The sequence below is a fragment of the Anabrus simplex genome, chromosome 8, assembly GCF_040414725.1.
Source record: "Anabrus simplex isolate iqAnaSimp1 chromosome 8, ASM4041472v1, whole genome shotgun sequence".
NCBI classification, from domain to species: Eukaryota; Metazoa; Arthropoda; class Insecta; order Orthoptera; family Tettigoniidae; genus Anabrus; species Anabrus simplex.
In genome coordinates, this window is record NC_090272.1 from 131662245 (window position 1) to 131674291 (window position 12047).

Here is a 12047-nt window from a genome sequence, read left to right on the forward strand (position 1 = left end):
TGCTTCCTCAGAGCTTACATGCAACATATGTCAAGCTGACTGAACTGTATTTATCTGCTCTCTGTTTATCAGCCTCTCCTTTGTACACAGGGATTACTATGGTAACTTTCTATTCATTTAGCATATCATAACTCCTTCATGCAAACAGTAGTAAAATATGTACTCAAATATGGTACTATATTCCAGTCCATTGTATGTATGTCCAACTATTGTCCCATTTCTTATGAAGTGATATGAATCTTCGTAACAAGTTTTTACAACTGGATGTCCTTCCTGACATCAACCTCATCAGAGGAGTTAATGAGATGAAATGAATGATTTGATGTATGTTAGTAGGAAGGGACAGGGTGAAACCTGGTGTCAGCACATAGCCTACTCCTGTCGAATAGCACCAAGGGGTTTGCTCAAGGCTTTACATCCCAATCTGATGCACAAAGCACCATCAACAGCGTCGTATGTCTTTACTCCATATGAACACTGATGAGAGGTTTGGAATTGAATCCAGGCTTTTGGCATGTAACTTAGTGATTAGAAATTTTATACTACCCTGCCGGCCAACATTCTGATGGTGAAATATTTTTCGACCAATAGGACTTGAACCAGCTAACCACGGTGTCAGACCATATAGGACTTATGCCTTTATGATCATGGCCACCAGGTGGGCTTATATTCCAACCCATTGCCCGGAGTATACTTCCAGAAATCTTATCAATCCCAGCTGCCTTTCTGGTTTTCAACTTTTGTATTAGCATGTTATTAATAATTTGAAGAAAAAGGATATAATGACCTTCATGGAGTTTATACCTTTCATTTACTATTCTTAGCAGGAAGACACCTGCATGGCAGTCTGCAGAAACCATTCCTGCAAATGATTTTAGTTATGATGAGAATAAATTCCTTACCTTTCTGTTTCCATTCTAATTTTTCATTATTATTTGCATCCGAATGTTACAGTGGTCTAACAAATGCACACACAGAAAAGTCAATATTCCAATATCGATACTTTCACTGTTAAGTTATAATTTTTTAACAACACTGTATTCATAAAAATGTTAGGTACATGTATCTACAAATATAACTGACAAAACATGTCATAACATTAATACTTCATTTGCCAATTTATATCAAAACAAACTACAGTAGTTGGGGTTAGGCCACTATTGTGCTGATAGCTCATTTCAAGGTAGTATTTGTTGTAGAATCAAATTGTAATTCATGGTAGATGTGTTTTCATATGGTTAAATTTTGAAGTAGATGTGTTTTCATATGGTGAAATTTAGAAGAGTTACCTGTTGGGTAATTTTTTGTCCATGGCATGAACCACAGTCAAACATTTCACTGTAACCACTGGTGATGGGCTTCCTTGAAATTCCTTTTGTTGTTTTGACTTTTGATTGTATTCTTATTTGTTTTACTGTTCTGAGAATATTTCCATCTGAATATCACTGATTTGATTCCATTGTCTCTATGTTGCAATGTAAGAACAACTATATTAGCTAATTTTTCTTTAATAATCTTCCATTTTGAACAATAAAGTTTCTCCAGACCAAGGAGCACTAATGCCAGTATAATTCCAACACCAAATACACTCAGCAATGATATCATGTGCTTTAGTCGAACGTGGACCCAGGTTCTTGATTCGTCAGATTCACCAGGAGACCAGGTCAGCTCACGCATCTTCTGAAGCAGCCCACTATGTCGAAAAACTTGCAAACTGTATTAACCAGAGAACAAGCATGAATATGTCACATGGCATTTATTTAAAAGATCTAACAGTTAGCCTCCTTCCTCTACTAATTGACATTCACAATATTTATCTCTAAGACAGTTTTATAGATAGAAGAAAATTTCCTAAAATGTTCAGCAAAGACTTAAAATAGGAGCACACAGGAAGTGTAAAGAACTACAAACAGAATAAATCTACAATACAATATCTACACACCACTCTGAGCTCTGAGGAGTAGGGTTTTGGATCAAGTCTAAAGGGTGGTCACATTTTCAGCTCTTACACCCTTTATACTTCAGTAATCTGTAGAGTTAATTTTTATTTTTCATATGGCTTTTAGTGCCGGGAGTGTGCGAGGACATAGGCATGTTCTGCTTGCCTGGAGCAGATCTTTCCATGGGTGATCTGCGCATCTGGATGTGGGATGATGGGGATAATGAGGTAGAGAGAGGGTTGGTATATAGCCTACTCCAGTTGAATAACACCACGGGATTGGGGTCTGTTCAAGGCTTAATGGACGAATCACCATCAACAGTTTCACATGCCCTCACTCCATGTTAACACTGCACCTCTCCTGCTCTGCCAACCAATGTTCTGATGGTGAACATTTTTTCCACCACAGGACATGAACCGGCTAACCATGCTGTCAGACCACGTAGACTTGGTACGTTAACGACTATGGCCACCAGGCAGGCTATCTATAGGTTGAGAAGATTAACTGTGTAACTTAAGCACTGTGGAAAGTTCATGAGCTGTGTAGTGTACTGTACACTCCTGGCTAGCCAGCAACAAAAGTTTACAATTAGAAGTTCCATATCTCATTAAGCATGATTCCCCTCCACTTGATATATCAGTCAAGGCCGAACTATCATCCCACTGGAGTTCTGTCCAGGTTTCAGAATTAAACTATTCACCCTGTTTGGCATCTGAAGGCTTATAGGCCTACTCATGAAAAGAACACTTCATACAGAAATGGAAAAACATGTCTCTTGAGACTCTTGAGAATGCTTCTTATATCACGTGGTACATTGACTGGGATTACAGGCTGTTAAATCTCAATCAACCAGACAAATCAGATGGCTGTTTAGTCTTCCATTCATAGTAATAATAATACTGTAATTGTATGGCCTCAGCTATCATATGCAGACATTTTAATTTGATGCCATCTGACTGTCTACTTGTCAATTTCGACGTTCTGTTTTACTCCAGGCATACCAGATGACAAAGCAAACCAAATCTCTCTTAGGCATCTATGGCTGAATTTTAATGAATTTTGTTGGGTAAACACCAAATGTGTCACCAGAAATCTTTTACATGCAAGCATCATTCATCATTAAATGGACATTTTTCCGCCCTTCAAAAATCTGACTACCTCTGCTGGGTTTGAACCCACTATCTTGGGGTCTGGGGCCGACACTCTACCACTGGTCCACAAAGGCAGGTTTCATTCACAGTGAATAGATGAACATATGAGCAATGTAAGAGGTTTGAGCATAGCTATACATACAAGCAAGGTAAGAGGTCTGATTTTTTCCAGCTTAACCATGAGGTGATTAGCATAATTTGTCATTTCATTTGAGCCTGAGCCTTTGGTTTATGGTGGGTGGGAATGATCTGCTAGCTTTTGTTCATAAAATTTGTTCAATATAATTCAACCATGAACCTGGGAGAATTTCACAGAAGTCCTAGAGAATAAAGTGCAATGTGATAATTTTCCCAGTGTATTAGTTTCAAAAGCAAAAATACATGGGCATGATTTGCCAGGAGTAGTGAGTCATTTCAATGTATTCAAGCATCTGCTAGTTGCTCTTCTACTTTCCAGGCCTTTAAAACTTAAATTATGTTCTATTCCTCTTCATTCCTCTTTTTACGAAAAATACTTATAAATTTACAATAAGGTACAAAGGTCATTGTATGAAGAAAACCTGGAGAAAGGATTATTCAGATGAATAATAATACTCAATTTTTATTAGATTCCAAATAATATTTCTTCTATTTTAGAACAGTTCCTCAAAGCAAGCTTGTAATTTACATGACTGTTGATTTTTGAAGCATGGCCACCTTGGTGAGAAGGCAAACACTATGCCACTACGCTATCATGCCCCTCAGTTCAAAGAGTTCCTAAACTGGTTTAGTTTTTATTTAATTTCTTTTTGCAAATTAGCAGTTTTTATTAATATAAATTAAGATGATCCAATACATAGAAAGATGTTGGGCATGTGTTATGTCAGATTAACTAAATATGAAAATTTGTGCTTTGAAAGAAACGTTTGGACGATTCTGATTCATGCACATGTGCAAAGAGCCAGTTGAGGTTCATGAGCAAGAAGTCTCATTTGTACTGTTCATCCTACTTGCCTTATTACTACTTTTGTGTAGCTATTTCTAGCCGAGTGCAGCCCTTGTAAGGCAGACCCTCCGATGAGGGTGGGCGGCATCTGCCATGTGTAGGTAACTGCGTGTTATTGTGGTGGAGGATAGTGTTATGGTGTGTGAGTTGCAGGGATGTTGGGGACAGCACAAACACCCAGCCCCCAGGCCAATGGAATTAACCAATGAAGGTTAAAATCCCCGACCCGGCCGGGAATCAAACCCGGGACCCTCTGAACCGAAGGCCAGTATGCTGACAAATCAGCCAACGAGTCGGACACTTGCCTTATGATAGCATGTATTCTTGAAAAGAACTGTTCACAAGCATGTTATATCACACACAGGGAGAACATAGGATTGAATAAGATTAAATAGACATTTGCTCTGCTTCAGAGAGTAAAAACTTGAGAGATATGTCATTACAGTGGGACTCCCTCTGTGGATCAGTGGTAGAGTGTTGCCCTACGAATAAAAAGATTGCAGGCTCACACCCGGTAGAGGTAGTCAGATTTCTGAAGGGTGGATAAGAGTCCATTAGGCACTCCATGTTGGCATGTAAAAGATCTCTGGTGACACACTTGATCTTTAACTAACAGTATTAACTAAAATTGTCACCTGTGTGTCATCAAGAAAGGACAGCAGAATTTTGTTTTAATCTTTAAAAAAAAAAATAGTATTGTGGAAAAGAAATATGGACTCTGGACTCTGCAGGAAATTTTTTAATGTAACTAGAATAAAATGTTAATTTGAATATGTTTGTAATATTTCTATAATGCAGTTTAGGGAAACCTCAAGAATAATATTTGGGATTTATGAACTTTTGAATATTTTTAACATTGCAAGAGTGATTAAGTGACCTTTGTATTTAAATTTCATTTAGTTATGTCGTATTAATGTTGTGTATCAGTGAAATTAATTTCAAGAAGTGTGAGGAAAAAATATTTCTTGACTAAAGGAAGAAATTTGTTTTATTGTAACTTGAATAATTTATTGGAAGTTATTTTTTAAAATTATTGTGTGAAGAAGAGCTAAATGGTATTATCATTTTATATTCTGTACTTCATGAATTGTAATATTGTGCGTTGGCAAAATGCATGTGGTACATAACTTTTGGAACAGTAGGTACTGCACATGGAGAGATGCAATTCCTCTTGCATCAGCAGGTTAGGAAATGACCGTATGTGGTCATGTAATTGGATTGATCAGAATAATGAACTTTCCAATTGGTGAAAAATGGGAATCTAGAGGAATTCAGGGTCCTATTGGTTATTTGTGATCGGGCCATTTCCGGCCTACTGCCGGCTTCATGTATGTGATGCGGTTCGGCCGCGGCTTTTCCATCTGACCATTCTTGTGAGTGGTCGTGCTCGAGGTCTCCCCTCAGGGAACTCCATTCTTTATTGGTAAGTGCTATTTCTATGTTTATCTGTCATGTTGATTTTATTTAATTCCTTCTAGTGTTTCGGTATTTTCTCGTTTAATGTAGCTTTCAATGTTTTAAATTCAACGTGTCGGAGTTTGTCCTAGATTCCCGTCGTCACTAATTTCAATTCTCTGAATGACTATTTATGACAGACAGTCACCTGCATTTTGTTATTGACAATATATTATAATTCTGCATAATCTTATGATGTTAAACCATGTGTTTTACAAATTTACTTAAGTATCCTGATTATGTTTTCATTCCGGTTTAGTGGATCTGTATCTTTTGTTAAAGTCTATTTAAACATCAGTGGTTTGTGAGTTAACCCTGGAGTGGTCGCATGGGTTTTGTCAATATTAATGGTCGCACCGGGTCTCTCAAACCCATTTTTTCTCAGTGTTTTACTATTAGATTTTTATTCTTTATTTTCAATAACAGTATTATAGGACATTATTTCATTTATTTTAATGCAGTTTACATGACTACAATATTTAACTATCCTGTTTCTTAACCAAAAAGGTATTTTAATAATTCCACAGAAAAACTGATTGTTTTCTGTTAACTTGTAAAAGATAAAACATGGTAACAATAAAATGTATTTCACATCATCTTTTTTTACTTTTTCCTGCATCTACATGCACAAAGCAACACTTTCATCTATTTTATACACAGTCTTAATGAAACATATTTTTGAGAATTTCACGTTTGAACTATTGGTACAAAAATATGGATGTTTTTAGGTATATGTGAATTATGTAACATAATTGATAAAATCAAAATCAAATTAGTTTTAGAAACACATATAAGTACAGGGAAACATCACTTTAATCATTTTCTATGCACATTCTGCATACAAATTGTCCATGTTCTACGCAAATAAAATTTTGGCCCTCGGGGCAGATGAAGGATGTCTTCCTCTTTGTTTGTTGGGCAGAAATGACCAAGAGCTTTTCCATCTTCAGATTCCTCCAATATGGAACGAATCCAGGCAGAGTTAGCTTCATCCATTGTTACACAGAAGAAAAAGTATGCTAAACTAACAATGCAGAGTTTGACAAAAAAGACCAACGTTAACAGTCGCACCGGATCTGCGAGACCCTGAACAGCCTGTATGTGCAACTGAGAGCGGGCTACTGTGTTTGGTTGAAGATCGGGAGCCAAGAAGCTACCAGGGATGGGGAAGCGCTCGATGCATTCCAACAACAGGAGCACAAATAAGTATGTCCGCCCGGGTCTCGTAGACACATTGTGACCACTGCAGGGTTAAGTATCAGCTGCTCTGGCATTTATTAATTTGTTCTTGTATTTTTCATTTGTTAATTTTAATATAGTTAAATTCAAGGTGGATAATCGTGAACCTTTTCTTCCCCATAACAGCATACCTTCCCATGGACCTCATTAGGTCTTCCTTAGTAGTCGTTGTTAGGCCTGTAAGTTGTTTCCCTTGCATATGGTTTGATTTTGCATATTTATAAATTAACCGTCACGTTTTCAAGCTTAGATGTGAAACCGCCGCAACATTGAGATTTTCCCTATTCATATTATTAAGTGTCAATGTTATTTTTTCTATTATCCCCATATTTATTTTATTATTATTATGCCTTATTGGTAGTGCTCTACCCTAGGCACTCCAGTATATAACACACAACTTCACAAAGAAATATATATGCATTGTAGCTTCCTTTTAGAAGAGAGATGTGTTCATTACGAATGCCAGGGACCCACCAACCCGCCCAAAAATGTATGTTTACTTTTATAACAGAACGAAAGTTTTCACGCTCCATTGACCATTAGATGGCCAGCTACGAGCATGGCCATTGGCCGACATGACATCATTCCCATAATTCGTAGCTGGTTCCATTACCAACCCGCGCAGAATAACAACGCAGCAAGGAACACACCAAGAAAAATATGTAATTTAGTAGCTGTAACCTATCTTTCCAAATCCAGGCCAAGCTCTGTCATGAGAACAGTGGGGAGCCACACTCCCTTCGAGAGGCTCTTAACTATCGCCACGGCGCATACTGCCCGCATGGCAAGAAAAAAAAAGTAATTTAGTGGTTGTAACCTAAAACAAATTTCGCAACCATCCGCTGGACATTTCCTTAACAGTTGACAACAATTTGGAGATCACAGGCAGATCGTAAAGGATGCTTCTATCAGCAATCCCGTGAACTAAAAATAAAAGAGCATCACCGGTCGCGGAGCTTCCGTGTACAGCAAGCGGAGTGAGTGGAGTGCCTACACTAGGGCTATGCCTTATTATTTGGTTTTATTATCATTATTATTATGCGTTCACGCTTATTTCCTTATTTTTGTTCATTATTATTACTATTATTATTGTTTAATTTTATTGTTATTAATTATGCGTAGACACGCTCCCAAGGTGATTGGTAGCTGAAGCGTGTGTTATGGAAGAAGGGGAGGTTGATGATAATCATTCTTGGCTAACTTTTGTAGAATCATTTTTAATTCTTAATTTTGAATATGTTACTCACACGTTTCTTTTCTAGGTTGTAATTGTTACATTTGCATTCTTAATTCCTGTTTATTTGTTTTTTATGATTCTTGTTCGAGTTCTATACATCACGAGGGAGCTGCCTATTATTTCCGGATGAGGCAGTCGGAAGTGTTTTTCATTCCACGATATGCAGTTTGTGTTACTGTGCTTCATCTTGTATTTAAAAGTTGGAGGAAATGGTAAGTCACGATCTGTAACAAATTCTTTCTGTTTCGTTGTTAATTTTCATTAAATTTTCTTTGGTGGCAAGCCTTCAGCTGACAACGTGTTTTCTAAAGTTATATCTTCACATTGCATGTGCCATGTACATGTTCCGAAAGTCTTCTTTAATAAATTTCAATATATTTGATCATTTAAAGTTTCTTCGAGCCATGTTCCAATCGTAACTTCTCTGTGATCACCTGTTGTTTTGAACTTCTGGTATGTCATAAAATTATGCTAATAACTGTATTTTCTTGTCTGACTTCATGTTATCTTAGAACGGCTGGTGTACTTATCTGTGGGAGATGCCTGGTTACTGACCTACGCCGAGTTTATGAGTGCTCAATTCCATCTTATAAAATTACTCGTGTCGTAATCTTCTTGTGCTTCTTCCAGATGACGTAAATTGTAGTGCTGATTGTCATACTAATCATTGTGTTCTGGTTAATTTTAGCATGGAGTCTCATTAGTTTTACCAAAACATCTGTTTTCATAAATTTTTGGCAACAATTTTGAGGTTAAATTTCATAAATTTTTGTTGGTTTTTTGAGTGTTTTGTGTTTCGGCAAATTACTCTCAAAATTTTGTTTCTTCTTGCCTGCAGTATTTTAATTCGCATTATTTTTCATGTGTGATCTTTTCAAATTATCTTTTACGTCGTGTTTGGCTCAGTGAATATCTAAATTTCTGGACAGGTGTTGTTTTCAGTCTTCTGAAGCATCTGGGTTCATTTCCAAGTAGGTATGGGACTATTTGGGATGGTTCCCAGCCAGTTACTAAATTTGCCAATTAGATTAGAGAGTATGGGATCTCTTAATCTGAGTGAAAATTTCCTAGTTTGTCTTATAGAGCGTTTCCATTATGTAAGTGTCTTGTTTCCATGTCACATTATTTTTATTTACGCGTGCATTCCTATACTTGCTAGGGAGGGTTCTATGGAGACTGGGATAGTCTCCTAGGGTGAAACGTGCTCACCATATTAATAGAAAAGCATCCACTGAGGCCATTTTGGCAAATTTGGACGGGTTACAAATCTGCACTTGTGCTCGTGACATGTTTGAAATCTGGTGTATCTCATATGAGATTCTTTTGCGATGTTTGGCCCAATATTAGGTGACTAGATGGAAAATGATGTCCCTTGCTATTGTAAAATTATTACCAGGAAGATTTTCTGCAATTGTTCATTTTGGTGTCATTATACTGAGCTATTAATTTCAGTTAAATTCGTAGTTGGTTTGCAGGACATCAAGATTTTGTTTCAGTTATTTTAATTTCATCACCAAAATTGGTAGTAATATTTTGTAGGTGTTATGATTTAGGAAGAGTTCTTCAATTAGTTTTCCTGCTTTGTTCTTGTTTTATTTCATTTTCTCGGTGTTAAATTTTAGTTCGTTTCTGGTTTTGTTTCTTCTGAATTTATTTACTCAGTTTGCTAGAGTATGGGATCTCGTGGACTGAGTAAGCTTCTAAATTTCATAGCTATGCTGTATCTGTCCTTCCACTTTTGTAAATATTGTGTTTGTCTCGGGGGTGCCTTGGGAAGGCATGTGTATGTGTGTGTGTGTGTGTACTGAGACTTAGGGCTTAAGGTGCTGAGAGGCCATTCCTCTCCTGGGAGTACGATATTGGCCCTAAGAGTCTCATCGTCGTGTGATGGATTCAAGGGTACTTGAGGTCATGTTCAGTCCTTTTACTTTGTGGGTACTACTTGATGTGTCATCGCATGGGTGTGTGTGTGTGTTCTTGTAAAGTTGTCGGATGGAAGCAGTATTGAAGTCGTTTGGTGCCTTTTACCATTGGTTAGTAATGCTGATTCAGAAGTCATTGAACTTGTGTCTTGTGTGTTTTGGGGGTGTTGTGTGTGTCAGAGGACAGATGGGCTCGGTAGTCTTGTGTGTCGTGCTGTTATCTGATAATCTCTGGTATGAAGGTGTTACTGGTGCCTTTTTATTGCTTATATCAGCAAGTTGGATTTCTGTATGCGCACTATTGAATTACTTTCATCGTTTCATTGGGATTTTCTGTTCGTTGGTAAAGTAATGTGATTTCAACTTAGTTTTCCTGGCTTAATTCTGTTTTGAATCGACTGGTGCAATACATGATACTAATGTGAGTTTTATCTGTGTTAAAATTTTAATGAGTACATGACATGGTAAATGAATAGTGACTTACTAACCTCATTTAATTTTATATTGTAGTAAAGTTGCAAGCTAACGTAATTACTAGTCTATAAGTAGTTATTACTCTGTTTTGAGTTCCCCTTGCAACGTCCCAAATCTTTCCTTTCATATTTTTTTTTTTCTAGTTTTGGGCAATTAAGAATGCACACAGTAATTTAATTTAGAAGTTATAAGGAAATTAATTATAAGTAAAATTTTCTTTTGGGTAAAAGGCTGGCCGGCAATCTCCTGAATTTTATAGTTTAATTAGGAATTTTAGTTGTAATAAGGATGGTAGTTTGAGACCATGCTAGGTATAATTTAATATAATATATTTTGGCTTAGGCTTAAGATTTTAATTGATGTGTATAACTATAGATTTTCTGTAAATTTTCTGGTACTAGGGTAAACTCCAGCAGATTTTCTTTTAGCCTTTAATATTTTCCTGTTGAAATTTTGAAATAGCACTTGCCAGTGGGGGGGCTGGGGTATCTCTGGTCCATAGGAGGGGACCTCCCTAAGGAGTTTTGTTATTTGTTACAAAAAAAATAAAAATCCACCCTTGAAACTCATAAACTTTTAGTTCTTCGACAGTTGAGGCCAGTGGCGTTATTTCCTCTGTTTCTGCTGGTTGTGTATTTATGTTCTAGTGGCTGCACTGGTGCATCTCCAAAATGTGGTACCTATTTGGAGGCTGCAAGGTATCTAGGGCCACTACTATCCAACGCTGGAGTGGGCAGGCGCTCCTTATGGTGGCAGTCGGCAGTGTCACGCCAGAATCCTCTGCCTGTTTTAAACCAGTTTGCTACACAAGTGTGCTGAAAAGAAGCTCCGCTGGTGGCCTCGGTGGGACTGCAAATGATGAAGATCGTTGGTGCGGCCGGAGCCAGCACCTATATTGGACAGCAATACCGGTGGTCAATTTGTGAGCCTTCAATTTGTATGGACATTCCTGACGAGGACAATATCAAAATTCAAGTGCGATAAAGTGACGGGTAGTGTGTGTGGTCACAACCCCCTCAGTAAAATTAAAAAGTGTTTTCTTTTTAGCATAGCTCGAGGTTAAATGGGAGGGAAGATGTCACCTGTGTGTCATCAAGAAAGGAGAGCAGAATTTCATTTTAGTCTTTAAAAACAATTAGGATTATGGAAAATGAAGAAATATGGACTCTGGACTCTGCAGGAATATTTTTAATGTAACTAGAAGAAAATGTTAATTTGAATATTGTAGTGATTATTTGAAATTGAAAGACTGGAAAATTTTATATCATGTATTTACTTAGTGGTTGTATTTTTTGTGTATGAATTTTGGAATTCTTTCATTTTGATATGGCTTTAAGATTGGTTGACGTAAAAAAAAAATGAAGTAGATGTAATAATTAGCAAACACCCTGTACCACACGCGCTAGATTGCGATGGAATGTTTCCGGTTTCATAATATTGCATCAATTTCGACGTTTCTGGATGCTACTCGGTGTTCCTTATCATATTTTATTCCTGGGCCCCTATTGGTCATTATAAAATTAGTTGTGATTGGCGGACAAAGAAAAATACGGATGCTCATTGGTCATTTTACTATTTCCTAATTTCCGGAGGAGAGCTTGTGGGATATGCGAAGCTCTGCTGAGCTATCTTTCCGTTTTGACC

At 37.2% G+C, this 12047-nt stretch overlaps 1 protein-coding gene across 1 annotated transcript in view; it reads right to left on the reverse strand.

The window, feature by feature from the left end:
• Positions 1 to 802: 802 nt before the first annotated feature.
• Positions 803 to 12047, reverse strand: part of LOC136879337 (probable glutamate receptor) — a 112823-nt gene continuing 101578 nt past the window's right edge. Inside the window, exon 8 of the mRNA XM_068229073.1 lies at positions 803 to 1714. Within this exon, the coding sequence (XP_068085174.1) occupies positions 1336 to 1714 (379 nt within the window). The 3' untranslated portion in view covers positions 803 to 1335. The remainder of the gene's footprint in view (positions 1715 to 12047) is intronic.